The sequence below is a fragment of the Typopeltis vanoorti genome, chromosome 12 (genome assembly GCF_054136105.1).
Source record: "Typopeltis vanoorti isolate ZY-2024b chromosome 12, IOZ_Tvanoo_1.0, whole genome shotgun sequence".
NCBI lineage: Eukaryota > Metazoa > Arthropoda > Arachnida > Uropygi > Thelyphonidae > Typopeltis > Typopeltis vanoorti.
In genome coordinates, this window is record NC_143560.1 from 80,988,274 (window position 1) to 81,008,641 (window position 20,368).

The 20,368-nt window shown below is 33.6% G+C and overlaps 1 protein-coding gene across 3 annotated transcripts in view; it reads right to left on the reverse strand.

Moving 5' to 3' along the window:
* Positions 1–2,188: 2,188 nt before the first annotated feature.
* The window catches only part of LOC150100929 (uncharacterized), a 169,725-nt gene continuing 151,545 nt past the window's right edge, over positions 2,189–20,368 (reverse strand). For all 3 annotated transcript variants that reach the window (XM_090402225.1, XM_090402223.1, XM_090402224.1), the window contains one exon: positions 2,189–4,408. In XM_090402225.1, coding sequence (XP_090258351.1) covers positions 4,280–4,408 — 129 coding nt within the window. In that variant the 3' untranslated portion in view covers positions 2,189–4,279. The remainder of the gene's footprint in view (positions 4,409–20,368) is intronic.

Below are 20,368 nucleotides of genomic sequence, written 5' to 3' on the forward strand. Positions count from 1 at the left end.
AGGAGGTCAAATAAGGTGGGTGTGAAATGGATGAATGAAGAGGTAAAGCATGCGATTTGGAAGAAGGCACTATGGACACGGCACAAGATGAGTGGTGGTAATAGTCAGTTACATGAGGAGTACAAAGAGCAAGCAAGAAAGGTAACACTTGGTAAGGGTAGCAAAAGTGAAGTATGAGTAGCACTTAGCTGAGGTCAAAAGAAATCCTAGGGAGTTTTTTTTTTGATATGTGGCCAGTAAAAGAAAGAATGATAATACTGGTTAGAGAAAATGTCAGAATGATAACCACTGAGAAGGATGCAGTATAGATGGTGTTAAATGAGCAATTCATACAGTTTCATCCTCACAAAAGTAACATCATGCAAAATGGAGGAGGAGAAGACACTGATTGTGAATGAGCAGGTGTATGGGTAATTGAGTAAACTTGATGCCAACAAGAACAAGGCTGTAGGACTTTATTGAAGATATATTACCAAGTGTCACAAGGTAATGTTCCAGGGAATTAACAACCTTAACTTACCCCTTTAATATAAGTCATAGATTTGCTCAAGTTCCAAAGTGGAAAGAGGGCAAAATTGTTCCACTGCATAAAGGGAGTGGTAAGCCTTAGGCTTCAAATTAGAGTCCAATCTGTTTGTGTGCAGTTGTGATAAAAGTGTTTGAGACTAATTCTAGTAGCAAGGCTTATACGTTGGTCATACATAACTGGTAATTAGTTTACGGAATTAACAACGCATATAAAGTATATTAATTAAAGTCCTACTTTGGCCAAACAAGCAGAACAACAAATATCAGGATTTCAGAACACAAAGACTACATACGGTTTCACCAGTACAGCTGCTCTGGGCTGGCAGACCATGCCTTAGATACCCACCATAGAATTCGTTGGAAGAAAACAAAAATAATACACCGCAGCAAGTTTAAATATGAAAGATCATTCAGGGAATCTTCAGCAGCTCTAAAAAACGTTCCTAACCTCAACAAATTTTGGTGCATGGAACTACCCCAAATTTGGGAGACTTACATTTTGAGAACTTCAGCCCAACTGCCAAGACAACTAAATTAGCCCACCAGAGGGCACCATTAGGACTTTAGGAACACTATTAGTTTCTTGCTTTCTTCCTCATTTGCTTTTGTTAGTGGCTGCGTGCACATACCATATCTTTATGTTCCTGAAGATGGCAATATAGAAGTTATTTATTAAAGTTACCTTTAATTAATATACTTTATATGCATTGTTAATTCCGTAAACTAATTATCAGTTGTGTTAGAGACTAGGATTCAGAATTGGGTTGACAACAACATTCTCTTTGATTGGTAAAAGAGATCATGTTTTAGCAATATACTTCTATAACAGATGCATTGGACAAAGGGAATGCAAAGTGATATATTTAAATTTTGCTAAAGTCTAATAAATTGCCACATGACAAGCTGATAATTAAGCTGGAACAGATGGGATTGGGTAGGAGATTAGTGCACAAGATTGGAGACTGGCTGTCTGATAAGTATTGGGGGGGGGGTGCAATATCTCAGAAGAGGAAAGTCACTAATGGCCATTGCTGTTTATTTTGAATGTAAATGATACTGAAAGGACTTGAATGGTGATATTCAATAGTTTGCATGACACAAACTTGAAAAGAAGCATGAGGAGTAGAAGGAAAGTTGTAACCTTGCAAGTGGACTTGAATAGACTTCGTGAATTGGCAAATGAACGGGGCTAGCAGTTCAACATAGCAAACTATAAGGCTTTAAAGTTTCAGAAAGCACAGATGGGTTGCAGAGCATAAGAATGGTGGGAATATCTTAGATGTGGAGTGCATGAGCAATCTGGGGATGTTGGTATTGATAATTATGAGGACACTTAAATTCATAATTTTGAAGTATACGAGCATTCTTGCAAGAAAAGTTAAACAATAATTATTTGATTTAGAAATATTATTAGTAAATACAGATGCACAGCCCTCAGGAAGAAGGAACAGAGTAAGTAATCCTTTGTGAACTAAATAGTTATACAATATTTTAGTTTTTATAAAGGTGATATTTTTTGTGGAACATGAGCATCCAAGTGATGGACAAAAGAAATTAAATATGCTTTGAAGTAATGCATACAAGGTTTCATATCAAACAAAATTATACACATGTGAAGAAATATGACTATGAAGATTAGAAAAAAAAACATGCTAAGAAAAATGTTCAATAAACTATTTAATTTCAATCACTTTGTTATTACACATGGCAAAAGGATCTGGGTAACATTACCAATAAATCTTGACTATATTGGTAAAATGTACAGTCGGAAAACTATCCAGAGAATCACTTTTCTCCTTCAAAAAATTGACAGTAATATGAAGGAACAGAGTAAGTGATCCTTTGTGAACTAAATAGTTATAAAATATTTTTGAGCAGCTGTATTATATAAAGGTGATATTTTTGTGGAACATGAGCATCCAAGTGATGGACAAAAGGAATTAAATATGCTTTGAAGTAGTGCATGCAAGGTTTCATATCAAACAAAATTATACGCATGTGAAGAAGCTTATTTAAATATTAATTGAAGAATAACAATATGTGCACCTCCTGAAATTAGACTAAACCATCAGTTCATTGCTTGATTGCTTTAAGGTTGCAGGAAATGTACTTCAGTCATTATTCTTAACAATATAGATATATTTTATGTAATAAACATCTGTTCAGTATGATGCAGAAAATAGCTATAAGCAATATGCTTTGTACTCTATGATCTAAAATTAAATCATTTACATTTCTATTTTTATTAACAAACTGCACAGTGTAATGACCACTTTCAGAGTGTAGCACGTGTTTAACACAAAATCACAGCAATGGTTGCCAACCTATATTCGATTTACAGGATGAATCAACCAATCAGTACTATATATATATTTCCCAGACAGTGCAGCATAACAAGGTTTGCAGAAGTACTATCTTCTTTATATACAGGCAGACTTAATACATAAAACAGAAACACTAACAATAATATATGATGCCAAATAACAATGTAATCAGAAAACTGTTATATCAGATCAAAAATTACATTTCTACAGAAAGTATTACATTTCAATTTGTTTGTATAAGCAATGATTAACCCTTCTGAAATATACCAGATTTGTCTACATGTGAATAAGTCTAATCAACTTCAAATTTTCTCAGAGATTATACAGGAATATAATTTTACAACAAAGAACAAAATAACAAGCCAGAATTTATAACCACTTATTGTCATCAGTATGAGTTTAAGATGCACCTCCTTTTCAAATTTGGAAAATGTCACCCACTCACATTAAAATAGTTATATATGTCATCAATACAATAACAGTAATGCTTGACTTGCATTTGACTTTTGTGTTCTTTACTCCATTTTCATATGGTTTCACATGCAGTTACCATCATCATATAATTAAACATGTTTATGTTAATTAGAGATAACTGCTCTAGCCAAATATTTTAGGTCAAATCAATTTTTGTTTTTATAGTCACATATGACACAAATATTTACATTCTTGATGACCTACAAAACTTTTCTTTGGATTGTTAATGATAATTAAAGTCTGATGAGCTTGTTTAACTTTAATTTCATAACACTTCAGAAATATTTTATGCAGAAAAGAAAAATTGATAATAAATAACAATATATATAACAAAAAAAAATTGATGAAACCAAAATGTGAAAGAAACTAAATGGGCTGTAAATATATATGGTGAATGGTATATCTTGGTGGTGTAGTCCTGAAGAAACCTTGTTATACTTGAGCACTGTATTATTCAGACACGTAATACATATGGGAAAAATCTATGTTATGAATACTAAAATAATATACATTTACATTCCATAAAATAACTCTACATAGCATTAACAAATACAATACTAATTCACAGCTTTGGACTTAGGTTCAAACTAACTATGAGTATGAGGCACTCATATTGTGGATACCAAACAAAGCTGGGAATCTATCCCAGTCACTTACACTATAACTGTTCATTTACTCATTCATCCATTCATATATTTCACTCACTTCTTCTGAAGGATCACATTCTTAATAGTCGATGAATATTGTCAAAATATGCCAAATGGCTCAAAGATCTTTGTGTGCAAATCAACAAAAATCCTTTGGTAGGAATGGAAAGATATGATGGATTGCTAATGTACAAAGAATGAATAATGAATTTTGCATGATACTACTACAAGCCACATAGCTAATGTATCTTACAGTAGTTCTTGTACATATAAACATAGTCTTTAAGACTGGCAAGTAAGGATATATTATGTTGCAGGATCTCCAACAGTGCCATTTGGCTGTAGAGCATGTAACAAGTGAATATCTGGTTCAGTTTTATGAAGGCCTGGAGCAGCAGGCATAGCTAGGATTGTTTCTGCTTCTTCTTCATCATCCTGAAAAATAAATAGTTTGGAGGTAACATTCATAAAAGAATTTCTAATGAGGTAATTCTCAATTATAAAATGGCAAAAAATTATTATTTATTAGCTTTTCAGCTTAAAAATGATTATATTATTCAAACTAGGTTGACTACACCATAATTTTAATATACAATTTGAGATAGGATTCCCAAATCAAAGATGAATAACAACTGCTTTATTATTTATTTCCCGGCTGCTCCACTTCCAAATTAATATTCTCAAAAAGTATAATAATATGCCAAACAATTCAAAATGTTTACAGTTTGGTGTCTTTTTGTTATTTATTTTTTTACAAATCCAGTCCCTATTCTCTCTCTCTTCCATTATGGATCTAGCTCAGCTGTATTCATGATACTCTTTGGTTGGAAAGACTTAAATGTAAATCCCCATGTAACATAATGAGGAAACTTTCGACTTTTCAACTGAAACCATTCTCACATGGAGGTGATTGTTTTTCAATCTGGACAAACAAAATGGTTAAAGAACAATACTGATACACATAAACCATCCTATTACAGCATTAAATAGTTTTATGAGGACAAGTTACATGCCACAATAAGAGCCTAACACATTAAGGGAAGATGACTATTATGATGATGTGTAATTCTAAGTTTTCATAAAAATAATGCTTTTTATATGTTTTACAGTATTGTATATAGATTAACACCTAAAATACAAGGATAAGTAATCAAGTAAACTTTATAAATTAATGACTGTTGGAAAAGTTTCTCTGTTTGTTTATTTTGGATTTACAGCACCAAAATAGACTTTCTTCTGGCTAGTTTTTATATTTTGTGGAAGGACTTCTCCAGTGGTGAGCAATGGAAATTTTAACCAAGGGCTCAACATCGTTGAACAAACAAACAAACAAACAAACAAAAAAAAAAAAAAACTACACCAATGCCATCTACGGCTGACCGCCACCACTAGTATTTCCACAGACAATCGCAAACATCCATGCCAATGACGGGATGTTTGTGAACGCAAATGGATGTTTTTCAGGTGTTTATAAACAAAATAAATTTGTTTTGTTTATGATAGAAGTTTTCATGACAAATAATCTATAAATAATACATAAGGACATACATACAGGAGGAGCTATAGCTGAGCGATGATTTTCTAGAAAATATTTAACATAGGGATTCAGATTAAATTCATTCAAGGGTTTCCAATTTATACATATTGTCATTAAATCCGAAATATGTTATAGTGAGATAAGATCTCTTTGTCGTTACGATATTACTCATCACACTAAAAGCTCGTTTGGCTTCAGTGCTGTAAACTGCAATTGTTACCATAATCACTTTGGCTTTTTTCACCGTACTGGGAATTTTATTTTGTAACTTTCCAGTCAAAGCCATTTCTACTAAATCTCTAATTTCATATTTCAAAATAAAATCACTTGCTATTCCTTCAAATTCTTTTGATTTTAACATGGTATCAATTTTAGATTCACAAGAACCTACAGAATTTTTAGAGCGACTTTGTAGAGCTTCTGATAGATATGATAATTCCTGTAGGATGTCAATCATTAATGCTAGATCTTTTAAAAATTCAAATTGAGAAGTCGGTTTAAAAAGCCCTTATATTTATCGTTCGATGAAAAATGTTTGCAAAAAGCTGGGTAATTTCTCCACATAGCAAGAGCCATTTGTAAACTGCAAGCTGCCCATTGCGGGCCAAACATACGGCCGAGCTTTAAAATTTCGATATCAAGGTCTTTTGCAATCGTATTTAATTCTCGTTGATTTTTTGGTGATTGATGATAAAAAGCATATAATTTATCCATAAATATTTCAAAATGATTTATTTCTTTAATGTTTTTATTGATTGTCTAATGCTAATTGTACACAATGAGGTACGTAATGCCAAATCACAGTGTTGGGAAATTTTTGTAGAAGTTTGATTGCAACACCTGATTTGTTTCCTAACATTACAGTAGCTCCATCAGAACAAAATGAAATGAGATGATTTTTTAAATAGTTATCAGAAAATCCATATGAATTTAAAGTAGCAATTATAGTAGCATGTATACATTCCGTGGTAGTATTTTCTAGTTCTACAAGATCTACAAAAATCATACATTGTTCAATGAGCTAAACTTGTATGTGAATAACTAAAGCACTTATTTTCTATAATAGCAGACGAATTGACAACATTATCAATTCATCTGCTATTATAGCAATTTTGCAATTTTTTTCTTTCTATTATTTGGGAGAATATTTCTAATTTTATTTGTTTAGAAATATGTTCAACTATTCTAATTCCTGAGAATCTAGAATGTAATGATAATCCTAGAATAATACCATTTTTAATTTGCAGCTCAATTAAATCTGGCAAATCAGACATTGGTCGGTTTCTCTTAACCAAATTATAAACAGAATTAAACATTTTTGAAGTTATCAAAATTTCTTTTTCATTTAGTTTGTCAATTAAATTTGGTAACATAGATTTGCAACATTCTTCATTTATTTTTATGATTTTATTATGAGCAAATGATTCATTATGTTTGGATAACTTTTTACGCAAACATGCGGTTCTTGAGTCTGTAGTGTTTCCATTCAGTTCCATTTTCATTTCTACCCATTCCTTTGATGATAAAACAACTTTTTTCTCCTTCAACACCTAAGTTTTTATATTTTGAGCAAACACGACATCCTAATTTACCATTTTAACTTCTAAACACTTATACTGCGTTTAGAAATACGATGCTTGCTTCTTGTTCCAGCAATCAGGTAAATGATTTTCTTTTTCTCCTCCAACTTGTTGCATATTCATTGAATCAATGTGCATATTATCTTCAACTTCATTTTCAACAGCAGTAGAATCAGCAAAATCACTTTTCGTTATTTTTTTCGCAAAAAAATTTAATGAATTTCACTGTCTTTTCATGTTTCACGGGTAAAAATACTTTTACAATTATAAAAATAAAATTTGCTGAATATACAGTTTTAAAATTTATTATTATTTAAAAATTTTAAACACAAACAATTGTTATACATCAGTGTACTGATGAACACAGAACTAACGTCCAGTGGAACAACCCGTTGATGACAGTTTTATGAACATTTGATTGTCTACTGGTTTCAACCATGTGATTGGCTACCAGAAGGGTAAAGATAGAGCATGCTATCTTTATTTACCTTCAAACTTTCATTATAGAGGGCGTATTCATTATAGAGGAGTTGAAACAATAATTCCAAATAATCTATACACTGGCGAATAGAATAATTTTTGTTAGGTTACCGTTCGAGGTTTATGGCTTAATATATTTCAAAAATTATGTTTTTTTTAAGTAAAAAGTAAACAAGAAGAACAAGGAGCTTGCAAGTTTGAGAAAAATTTAACAAAGGGCTCGTGTGAGCCCCTTATAGCTCACCACTGGTCTTCTCTCAGAAGACCCTGTAACCTCTAGAAAGTGCATCTGCTGGGTGGTGGATAGGGAGCCCACCAGCTATGGAGGGGTGGTCCGAATATGTTGAATAAAAACTCATGGACCAACAGGGGGCTATATTTTGATAGCAAGGGAAGTGGCTTTCCCATAGTCCCCTATCTGGATCTATTCTCTCCTCCCTCTTCTGTGAGATAGGCATCCCTGCTCTTTAACCTTTCCCACAAGGCATTCCTTGGCCAATGCTTGTAATTCATGACCCTAATGTTATTAAAGTAATCGAGGGCTATGGGTCATTCCATTTCTATCTCTATATCTTCTCTTTAAATTTTGCTCATATCATTTTAAGGCAAGCTTGAAGGTCTCAAACATAGCAGCCCCATCACCAAGCTAGACTGCAGATGGCCAGTAATTTTCTCAGTTGAAATTTTAGCTCATTAAAAAGACTCATGAAGACAGCAAATGGACAGACTAGGTAATGAATCGGCTTGGAATAAGAATTCGAGAAGAAAACTAATGGGAAAAAAAAAGAAGAAGAAATACACCTAACACATTTTTTTGGAAAAAATCACCTTTATTTCTCAACATAGTCTTCATCGAAATCTACACCTTTGCTCCAGCAAGTTTCCAATTTTTTCATCCCATCTAAACAGTAGGATATGTCAAATTGTGCAAAATAGTCATTGTCAGCCTTGATGACATCCTCGTTCTAAGAAAATTTTTCCCATTGAGCCAATTTTTTAACTTTGGGAAGAAGTAGTCACACAGGGCCAAGTCCAGAAAATATGGTAGATGTGGAACCAATTCGAACCTCAATTCCTGCAATTTTGCCATTACGATGGCTGATGTGTGGGACGGTGCATTGCCTTGATGAAAGCACTTTTTTGTGTGCCAATCTTGGCTGTTTTTTCTTCGGTTCTTCTTTTAAACAGTCCAACAATGATACATAATAGACTTCTGTTATTGTTTTACCCTTTTCCAAATAGTCATCATGATAATTTCTGGGAATCAATCCCAAAAAATAGTGGCCATCATCTTCCCAGCTGACAAAAGTCTTCGCTTTTTTCGGTGCTCCTTCACTGGGCATTGTTCACTGTCTTGACTGCTGCTTGGATTCAGGTATGTAGCAGTGGATCCAAGTTTCATCTATAGTCATGAATCAATGCAAAAAATCCTGTGAATTGCGATTAAACATCACCAAACACTGCATCAAAATGTCTTTTTGCATACGTTTTTGATCGACAGTCAGCAATCATGGCACCCATCATGCACATAGCTTTTTTTTTATGTGCAGGATATTATACACCCATTCAGTTGAGATGCCTACAATCTCAGCAATTCATGCACTTTCACTCGGCGATCTTCCACACCATGGATTTTGTCAATCATTTCCTTCATAGTGACCTCAGTTAGGTGTCCAGAGCACGCTTCATCTTAGATAGATTTACGACCACGTTTAAACTCATTTATTCAAAAATAAAAAGTCTTTAATGCTGGTGCAGAGTCCTCATGAACTGCATCTAACTCAGCTTTGATCTATGTAGCTGTCCACTTCTTCAAATAAAAGTATTTTATCACTGCATGAAACTTTTTTTTTTTATTTATTTTTTTTAATTTTTATGAAAAATGCAAACACTGTCATTTTAAATGTTTGCCAAATAAGAACATGTTTCACATGTGGTAAAATTTTGCCAAGGGTCATGAAAAAATTGACACATGTCAACACTGGTATGAATAAACAAATTGTGTTGCCGTCTATTGGAAATTTACCAAACTTTTCAAATAACCCTCGTATATATATATATATATATATATATATACACACACACAGTGGAGTAAAAGCAGAAGAGAGAGAGCTAAATCTCGTGTAATGATCTACATAAATCTCTTAGAAACAATATAATTCGTCAGAACTTTTGGAGTGATAGAATAATAGAAATGAGAATTAAAATAGACAAAGGCTAAATGACAATAATTGGAACTTGTACACTTGAAGAAGGAAAAGAGGAGGACTCAGAAAACTTTTACACACAACTGCAGAACATTTTAAATAAGACCAATCCTAATGATCACATCTTGGTAAAAAGCAAATCTTAACACAAGAATTGGCAATAAAGTATATAAACACCAAACATAGGACCTATAGGAGAACTTAACTGTAATATAAATAGATTAAGATATTTTACTATAAGCAGTAACCTTAAAATAATGAACACCTTCTTCAAACCTAAAGACATCCATAGATACACAAGAAGCATTATTGATTACATAATCAGCCATATCAAAATGTCAGAAATGATAATAGATACAGGAGTATAGAGGATCTGAAATAGAATCAGATCATTACCTCTTAATTGGAAAAATAAAATGGGAACCAAAATGAAAACAACAAAAAAATACAAAGAAAATATAAATTTTGAATCCTTCAAAGTTAGACTTCTAGATGATAATAGCATTAAAGATTTGTACCAAAAAAAAAAATAATAATAATAAAGAACTGGATGATAAATATAAAAGAAAATCAAAATATAGAAGAATGGTCAAACCTAAAAATCATAATGACAAAAGCCACAAAAGAAACCAAAATGAAAACAACAAAAAAATACAAAGAAAATATAAATTTTGAATCCTTCAAAGTTAGACTTCTAGATGATAATAGCATTAAAGATTTGTACCAAAAAAAAAAAAAAATAATAATAAAGAACTGGATGATAAATATAAAAGAAAATCAAAATATAGAAGAATGGTCAAACCTAAAAATCATAATGACAAAAGCCACAAAAGAAAGCTTAGGAACAAAGAAAAAGTGGAAAAGGAAAAAAAGGTCTTATTGATTGGGATGACAAAATTAAATGCATTATTGAAAAAAAGAAAAAAAAACCCATAAAAACTGGTTTAAGCTGAAGACAATAGAATCAAAAATCAAATACAGCAGAAAAAGAGCAATAGCAAAAGCAGCATGCAGGAGAATAAACAAAAACAGATAGGGAAATTTTGTAAAAAAGTGAGAGAGAGGCTGTACACTCAAAAGACCTAACACATAAAATTCTTAAAGATCTAAATAATGAAACGAGAGAAAAAGCAGATATTAATACCATTAAAATAGAAACATGGCAAAATTACTACCAAGATCTGTGCTTTTGTTAATTCTTCTAGAGTGTTTTCTGTTTTGAATGTTTTCATCATACCACAGATCTTGGTAACCCAAAGCAAAACAGGAAAAGCTCCAGGAGAAGACAATATAAACTTGAAACTTATCAAATACATAGGACTTGAATTCTCACTCGGGTTACTTAACTTTTATAATATGATTTGGGAAGAAGGAAATGCCCACAAGATTGGACAAAAGCAATAGTTATCTCTATCTACAAAAAGGGCACAAATCTGATTGTAACAATTATTGTGGCATCAGCTTACTTAGTACCTGTTACTTAAACGTACAGCAGACTCAAAATTAATAGAAGAACAAAATGGATCCAGAAAAGGTAGGTCTTGCATAGAATCTGCATTTACATTAAAATTACTAATCAAAAATTACAGAGAAATAAATATAGAAACACATATAGCTTTTATAGATTACACCAAAGCATTTGAGAAAATTATCAGAGAAAAACTATGAGAAATACTGGAAGAATATGAAATACCAAACCAACTCTTTAGAGCCTTATCTGTGAAGTACCATAATTTAACAGCAAGCTGGAGACCAATAAATAGAGTACATCATGGTTGCCCTCTCTCACTAGTTTTATTTAATATATACATAGATAAAATCATAAAAGAATGGAAGATAACTAATGAAGGAGAATTCAAGATAAACCATAACAACAGATTAGCTACCCTACTTTTTACTGATGACCAAATAATCATTGGAAACAATGAAGATGAACTATAAAAATCATTATGCAGTCTAAATAATCTGATAAAAATAATGGTATGGAAATATCAACAGACAAAACAAATCATGGCCTTCAAAGGTGATAATCTAATAAGAAGCAAAATAGTAATAAACAACAAAATAAAAGAGCAAGTAAATACATTCGTATATTTAGGATGCACAATGTCATATAAAAATGAAGTTAATATAGAACTGAAACTATCAAACTTTTTAAAAGTAACAAGAATTATAAATAAAATTTTTAAACCCAATTATGTACAAAAACACACATGAATAAGAATCTACAATACAGTAGCTAAACCTACCTTACTTTATGGCAGTGACATATGGACAATAAAAAAAAGCAGATGAAAGAAGAATTGAATCATCCGAAATGGATAAAATGAAATCAGCGAAATCAAAAATAAATTTGGAATTACAAACTTCCTAAATGAAACAGTTAATTGCTACAGAGAAAAATGGAAAAGAACACATACTGAGAATGAATAGAAGCAGAATACCCAAACTAATTGAAAATTATCACCCAAAAGGTACCCAATACAGAGGAAGACCCTTAAAAAGATGGAATTGAGTCTGGAACAGACCACTTAGCCTATAAGCCTGGAAAGGACGAACCATTCTACCTCTGTATGAGACTGGCTAACAAACTATCAATTGAAAACTCTTAATAAAAGTTCTTCAGATTCTAGACAGATCGGAAAAACTTTTATCGAGACTTATTTGGTTGGAAAGACCAGGTCTGAATTCTGTCTAGAATTCAAACTCAGGTCTGTCTGACTAAAAGGCATAATGTATACTGACTGAGGTATGCAGGCTTGAGATCTTTATCTTCATGTTTAATTTTCTAAAGTACTACAGTTATTTTTTTCTTTTTCTGATCTTTATTGCAAGAATTATTACAGTCAATTTTCACTATAGAAAAAACAAAACAAAACAAAAAAAACATCATTATATTGAATCACTCAAACTACCAAAAAAAGACCTGGCTTATGTTTCAAAATATCAACACCACCCTAAAGGAAATTCAAAATAACAAACCTTCTAATTGTGATAAATTATTGTTTTAGTTCCTAGGTATGCTATAGTGAGAGCTAGCAGTATTTAAAAGTGATCACCTGCTCTAGTCTTTGTTGTTTTAATATTAACAGTCATATATTTTTGCAATCTCTCAACTAGTCTCTCCATCTTTTTTCCATTAATCTTTCATGCACTGTTGATGCTTACTTAGTTCCGTTGAGGTTTTTCTGCAGGCTGATTCTTGATGAAAGCACCCACCGGGGGGCTTTGTTTATCTTGGCAAATCAACAACTGGTATGACTTGGTTTCATCATTATAGACACCCAGCTAAACTCTACCATGAGCACAATTAGTGGGACACTGAGAAGGCACCCCTCTTCCCCTGGTTGACTGCCTTATCTAACATTGCTCAACCAAATATACGGAGAAGACAAGCCTCAATTAAAGAATTTAATAAAGTAATGAGCAACCCACTCCTGCCCATGCACCAGACTCTCATAAATCCACCTAGTCTTCGCCTAAAATCAAGAAATCCTTTCTGGTCCATGGATGAACTCTCTTCAGCTGTCTTACCATCAACACCTGACATGTGGAGAGAACACTGGTCCAACGATCTTCCAACAAATGGCTTCCTGGTTGAAGATCCCTGTGCTCCACAGCCTAGTTTTGCTCTTCCTGGGAAGATTTAGTCATCTATCAACAGGATCAGAATTAACCATGGCAGATGTAGCTACCCATTACATAAATGGAGACTGTCAGACCATCCTTATTGTGATTGTTCCCTTGTGACCCAGACGATTACTCATATTGTGAATGACTGCTCAAGGCACCAATTTCATGGTGGTGGCCTCCAGACATCCCACGAGGTGACGGATGAGGCCCTAGATTAGCTTTCTAGACAGGACATTGACTTGTAGCTGCTTTGTATTTTTTTTGCCATAAGAATAAATAAATCATTACAGAATACAATTTAATTGTCCCAAATTGCTTTTTTTTTTTGGTGAGGGAGGGAGTATTAACAGGATGTACATTGATGCAAAAGCACTAGTTAAGTACACAGAAAATGTGCAATTCTCCTTATCGTTATCTAGTAACTCTAGGACAAAAACATCAATTTTTACAAATAATGTTTAGTGCTAGCTGTGTTTTCAATAAGAAACTATGAAACAATAACCTTTCTAACTGGTCACCTGATGACAGGCCAGTAACTGCTAACCTATCATCAAGTGATCAATTGGCAGAGAAGACCAGTTTTCTCCCACGAAACACACATGCACATACACACAGCTAGTTTAGTATTCATTACAGGTTTTGTCCAGATTTCAACAGCAGAGACAAAACTTGCAATGAATACTGTAATCAATGATGTAAGATTGACATGCATGTTTCTTTGAAGAGATGCATCATCCAATGAAAAGAAAATAACACAGTTTTAAAGTAGGTGAAACAAAATCCTAGGCTGCTTCTTGAAAAAAAAAAATAAAAAATAAAATAAAATAAGTAATCCCATCTCACATTACTTTATCTTTCCTTATGCTAAGCTTTCCTGTCAAAAATAAATCAACCTGTAATTTATTATAGCTTTCAAAAGACTATTTTTAATTGATCCCATATACAAGAGGTTGAAAGATCTATAAGCATATCAGTACCATGTGTAGGGTGCAGGTGAGAACTGAGATAGAAGTTCATGGACTTTTAATTGATAAGTTTTAGGTTACAGTCATTTAGGAATACTTCATGTGGAAGGCTGTTTCAGAGGACAGAGGTAAATGGAATAAAATAGGAAGAGAAGAAGCAAGTTTGGTGTGTGTTTGAGGACACACTAAAACAGGATGCAGAGAAGCTGCCATTCTTGTATTAACATGTGCAACAGAAAGGGGAGGAATGATGGTTACTGCTTCAGTGGAGCAGTGACCATTGAAGTACCTAAAGAATGCACACAGTGCTGAAACATTGTATCCGTGAGACAGAGGTTGAAGTGAGTGTGAAGAGAGGGGGGGGGGGGAAAATCATCTATTTCACTGAACAGCATCAATAATTTTTGGGAGGTTTTAGGTGCACCATCCTAAATATGTTACTAGTATTCTAAGGTTAGGTGGATTTGTATAGTATTGAGCAGAAGAGAATGACTAGTTTTTTGAATGCTAAGTAAGCTGTTGATGCTAGAAGAGGATGGAGGTAAATAATAGTCCAAGCACGCGCACGCGCGCGCGCACACACACACACACACACACACACACACACAGAGAGAGAGAGAGATATGTATATATATATATATATATATATATCTGATCCTGTCTGGTGATTTGTGTATTACTGAGAATAAGGGTTGGTGGACTGTCTGGTGAGAGGTTGATGAACCGTAGGGTTGGTATTTTGCTCTTGGCGCTATCAGATTGTACAAATTGTAAATTTTCTCCTATATTAAAATACTGTTCTCATTCCAAGATTGCCACCATTCATGTGAATATTTTTATGTAACGCCCATCCATTAAATGTCATAAATCTATACTACATCAGTACCATGAGTAAGCTAAGGATTTTTTTGATCAAACATGACTCTTTTTTTTTTTTTTCCAAACCTCCTCAGGCCTCCAATAAATGGTAAATCTCACACCAGACAATGTTGCTGGTGGTAGAATGCTACCATCTAAAAGATTCAGCATCCTCTTTTGTTCTTGGTGCTATTTCTCAGATTGTACAAATTATAATAAATTTGTCCCATATTAAAATAATGTTCTCATTCCATGGCTGGCATCCATAATCCCTACTCTCCTTGAAATCAATAAAACATCATAAATAGCTAAGCTAATATCCATTTACAATCCAACTCCAAATCCATCACTTTTCCTCTTTCATTTATTCCCTTTAGTTTTTCCCCAAAGACTGCAAATTACAGTTCTTCAAAAAGATTATCAGTAATTCTTTCTCTATTTCTACCTCTAATTGGTACTGATGTCCTTCTGTGACTTCTCATGCATGGAACTGATATGAAAATCATTATTTATTTCCCAACTGTGAATCACCATAAGAAAGTGATTAGGGATATCTATGAGAGAAGAGTCACCTATTAGGCAAATTGCTCCTTTCTGTATACATTCAAGAATTCTTAGGTAGGTTTGGGTGAACTACTACAAATATGTGAAGAATATTCTACAGTTGGTTAGATTTGAGATTAAGGAAATGTTATAAGAGAAGCAGCATTTTGAATAAAAAAGAATGCAGTTTTTTTTAGAGATTGAGGATTTTAGTGATGTAATGTTTATACAAGGATAAGCTGAAAGTGAAAGTCAGCTCAAGAAGGCAAAACTGAACATTATTAAAAGTAGGAGAGAATGAAGCAGGATCTTCCTTGAGAGAAATAAGATAGACCTGTGTTTTAATATATTGAAATTCAGTAAGTTGTCTTCACTCCACTTAAGAATGGTGAAGAGATTCAATCATTTGAGTACTACAGGGTTTATATGAATGAGGGCTACCATGGAGAGTACAGTCATGAAAAAATGATGAATAGGATTTGAAGTTGAAGGTCACTGATATAAAGAAACAAGAGTGTGGGATGAGAGTAGAGAACCCCTCAGAGGATGCCAGTGTTGATAAAAAAAATCTGATGAGAGGAGACCATCTATTATAACACACAATGAATGACCAGACAGATGAATAGATGAGTGTCAGTTTAATGTTTCTAAATGTAAGGTTATGCATTACAGATGGAAGACACTGCAGGCAGAGCATGATATTAATGAGAATTTGCTAATTCTTGGCAAATGTTAATGAATGTCAGTTTCATGTTTCTAAATGTAAGGTTATGCATTGCAGGCAGAGCATCATATTAATGGAAATCTGCTACAAGTATTTGATGAAGCTAGAGCTTATAGTGAACAATGAGTTAAAGTTTAAGGACACATTGCTAAGATGGTTAAGGAATCCCAACAAAACAATACATATGGATACTGCACTATTAAAGAAAACACTAACTTGTAAGAGAAAGGTATTATCCCACTTTACAAGGGTGGAATAAGCCACATCTAAATTACTTGCAGATATGGTCACTTAAAGGAAATGCGGAGTAGATAAGAAGATCCAGAGGTAAGCAAATCAAGATCGTAACTAACTTCTGGGATTGCACATATGAGGGAATGTGGTCTTCAAAGTTTGAGGAAGAGATGGACAAGAGGAGATATATTAGTAAGGGAAACTTAAGTACAGATACAAGTGAGGTTTTACAGCTTATGGATGGAGCAGACATACCTAAGGGTCATAACTGAAAACTGGCTATGGACATGTGGTCCAGATTCTTTTCACAGTGAGTGTGTTCAAGAAGAGATATAATAGCCACTGAGTATCAAAAATGTCCTTCCCTTGATGAGTCCTTAGACTCCCTGAGGGGAGAATACATACTAACAGTATTTAACTTCATTATTATGTCTATCATTTGCTCAAAATTTTCCTCAAAACATTTATTTACAGGTCTTGGATGTATTTTTTATTTTGTTGTTTAAGTCTCCAACAAGAATCCAGTTTTTGTGTATCTCTTTTGTTTTCCAAATGACACGGAATTCCTCTCTTCATTGCTGGAAAAGCAAGCCAAAGGCATAAATTTCATGCCTTTGGAGTTTCACAGTTGTTTATTTTCTCTCATATCCCTAATAATAAGTTTAGTTTAATCCTTTATCCAAGTGTGAGCAAACAAAGTTTGTGCCTGAAAGTATCTTCAGGACTGGGGTAAGATAGTGCAACACCAGGCAACTCGTTGCAAAGGTGGAGAAAGCTCTCATTACTCCCATCTCAATATCTCCCATAATGCAAAGCATATCTCCTTGCGGATATGTGTAATGCTATGCATTAAGGCAAGGGCCACTACCCATATCGGTTTCGACCTTTATTGAGGTCTCGTCAGTGGGAGCCAGGCCCAGTAGTGGAGATACAAAGGCAGAAGCAATGAGAGGTCATCCTAACCTATAGGAGTTGCCAAAGGGTGTGCAACCTTATTATTAAATTACTCTGGATTCAGAGAAAGATGTTGAGAGTTTATTTTTCACTTGGTTAGACTATAATAAGTTTAGTTTAATCCTTTATCCAAGTGTGAGCAAAGAAAGTTTGCGCCTGAAAGTATCTTCAGAACTGGGGTAAGGTAGTGCAACACCAGGCAACTCGATGCAAAGGTGGGGAAAAACTTAATAAACTTATTAAAATAAAAATAAAATAAAATAAACTTAAAAATAAACTTATTATAGTCTAACCAAGTGAAAAATAAACTCTCAACATCTTTCTCTGAATCCAGAGTAATTTAATAATAAGGTTGCACACCCTTTGGCAACTCCTATAGGTTAGGATGACCTCTCATTGCTTCTGCCTTTGTATCTCCACTACTGGGCCTGGCTCCCACTGACGAGACCTCAATAAAGGTGGAATTCAATTTGCCATCTTCACTAAAAACTGTATAAATAGCTGAATTTTAATTGAAATAGCTGAATAATAATTGCAAATACTGGTCGGATTTCTGCTCAGGACATGGACTGGTTATTACTAACAACATGCTGGAACATGTTGTTATTACTAACAACATGTTCCAGCATAAAAATGTGCCCAAATTCACATGGAGAGAAGAGGCAAGGAATAAGAAAAGTCTCATTGACTATGTTATTGTTGATAGTGATGTTTTCTCCCTGGTGCAGGACACCAGAGTATACACAGGATTTGAAATTGGAAGTGATCACAATTTAGTCTTGAGCAGGATAAAATTGAATTTCATACTGAAAAGAAGAAAATATGTAACAAAGTTTTAAAGCAAATAAAAGTTGAGCAGCTCTCAGATGTGAACTGTAGACTAAAATACACAAAAGATTATTGAAGAAAAAATGAAAGAGTATGAGTACAGGAACAAAACCTTGGAGATTCAGTGGAAAACCTTGAAGAAAACCCTGATTGATTCAGCCAGAGGCATGTGGTGAGTCTGCAAGGATAGAAAAATCAGAACTCCATGGTGGACACAGGAAGTTAAAGAAGTGGTGAAGGAAAAGAAGAAAGCATATCAAAAGTTATTGGCAAATAAGTCAGCTTGTGCTCTTAGAGAATACAGAGACAATTGTAAGAAAGCTAAACACTGTGTAAAACTAGCTAAACTATGTTCTTACAAAAGTCATGGGAAGACTTTGGTAAGAACATAGAAAATAAATATCAAGAGGGGTGGCAAGATATTCTGGAGGTTGTTGAAGAAGCTCAGAAATGAAGAAAAGAGTGCTGTAAAAGAATTACAGATGACAAACATGGCATGAAAACTGAAGAAAAAGATATTCTTGAAGTATGGAATAATTACTTTGAAAAATTGCTAAATGAAACAAGCAGTGATAGTAGAGTAGTAAAAAGCACTCAACAGGCATGGAATCAGGAATACATATCCATACTTGAAGTAGAAAAAGCCATCAAAAGCCTGAAATGTGGAAAAGCAGCAGGAGTAGATATTCGACCAGAAATGCTGAAGTATAGAGGTATAAAAGACTTACAGTGCCTGCACTGCATAGTTCAGAAGACCTGGACAGAGGGACAAATTCCTGATGATTGGAGTAGAGCTCTCATAGTACCCATATATAAAAAGGGAAATAAAACTGAATGTGAGAATTACAGAGGTATTTCATTACTGAGTGTTCCAGTAAGATATATGCAAGTATACTTGAGAAATAGCTGAGAAGGATTGTGGAAGAGAAGCTTGGTGAAGAACAAGCTGGATTCAGGCAAATAGAGGCTGTCTGGATCAGATTTTCACTTTACGACAAATAGTTGAGAAATCATGGGAATATAACAAAAATCTGTATTTAAGTTTTGTAGATCTGGAAAAGGCATATGACAAGATGCCAAGAGAGATGCTATTCAAAATGCTGCAGTTATATGGTGTCAATGGGGCATTATATCAAGCAATACTTAGTCTGTGTTTGCATTGTAAGTTAGCAGTTAGAATCGAAAGATGTACATTATCCCATCTGTTATTTATTATCTATATGGATCACTTTATGAAGGAAAGTGATATTAAATCAGATATCAAAACTGGAGGTGTTAATCTGAGCTCTTTACTTTATGCAGATATTGTTATACTTTAAATAAATCCAGTACAAGTCTGCAAGATTCCCTGACTAAATTGAATAACTGTCGTAATAGATATGGCATGAAGGTCAGCAATAACAAGACAAAGAGAATGAAAATATCAACTACGTTGTGAATGGAGAACCTATAGAACAAGTAAAACATTTCAGCTACTTAATCACGATTTTTAGTAAAGATGGTAAATTAAATATGGAAATAGACAACAGAATCAATAAAGCCAATATGGTAGGAAGTCAACTGAATAAATTTATATGGAATAAGAGAGAAATTAGTCAAAACACTAAATTAACTGTATACAAGACAGTGTTCAAACTAATTATAATTTATGGATCTGAGAGCTGGGTTAGAAATAAAACACTTGACCACTAGAGACCACAGGTATGAGAGTCCTGAGAAAGATTAGAGGCTTGAACAGATGGCAATATCATATTAAAAATGATAATATTAGGAAAGAACTTAATACTATTAGCATCCAGGAATGTGTTAGCAGAGTTAATCTCAGGTGGTATATCCCTTAAACAGAATGGGA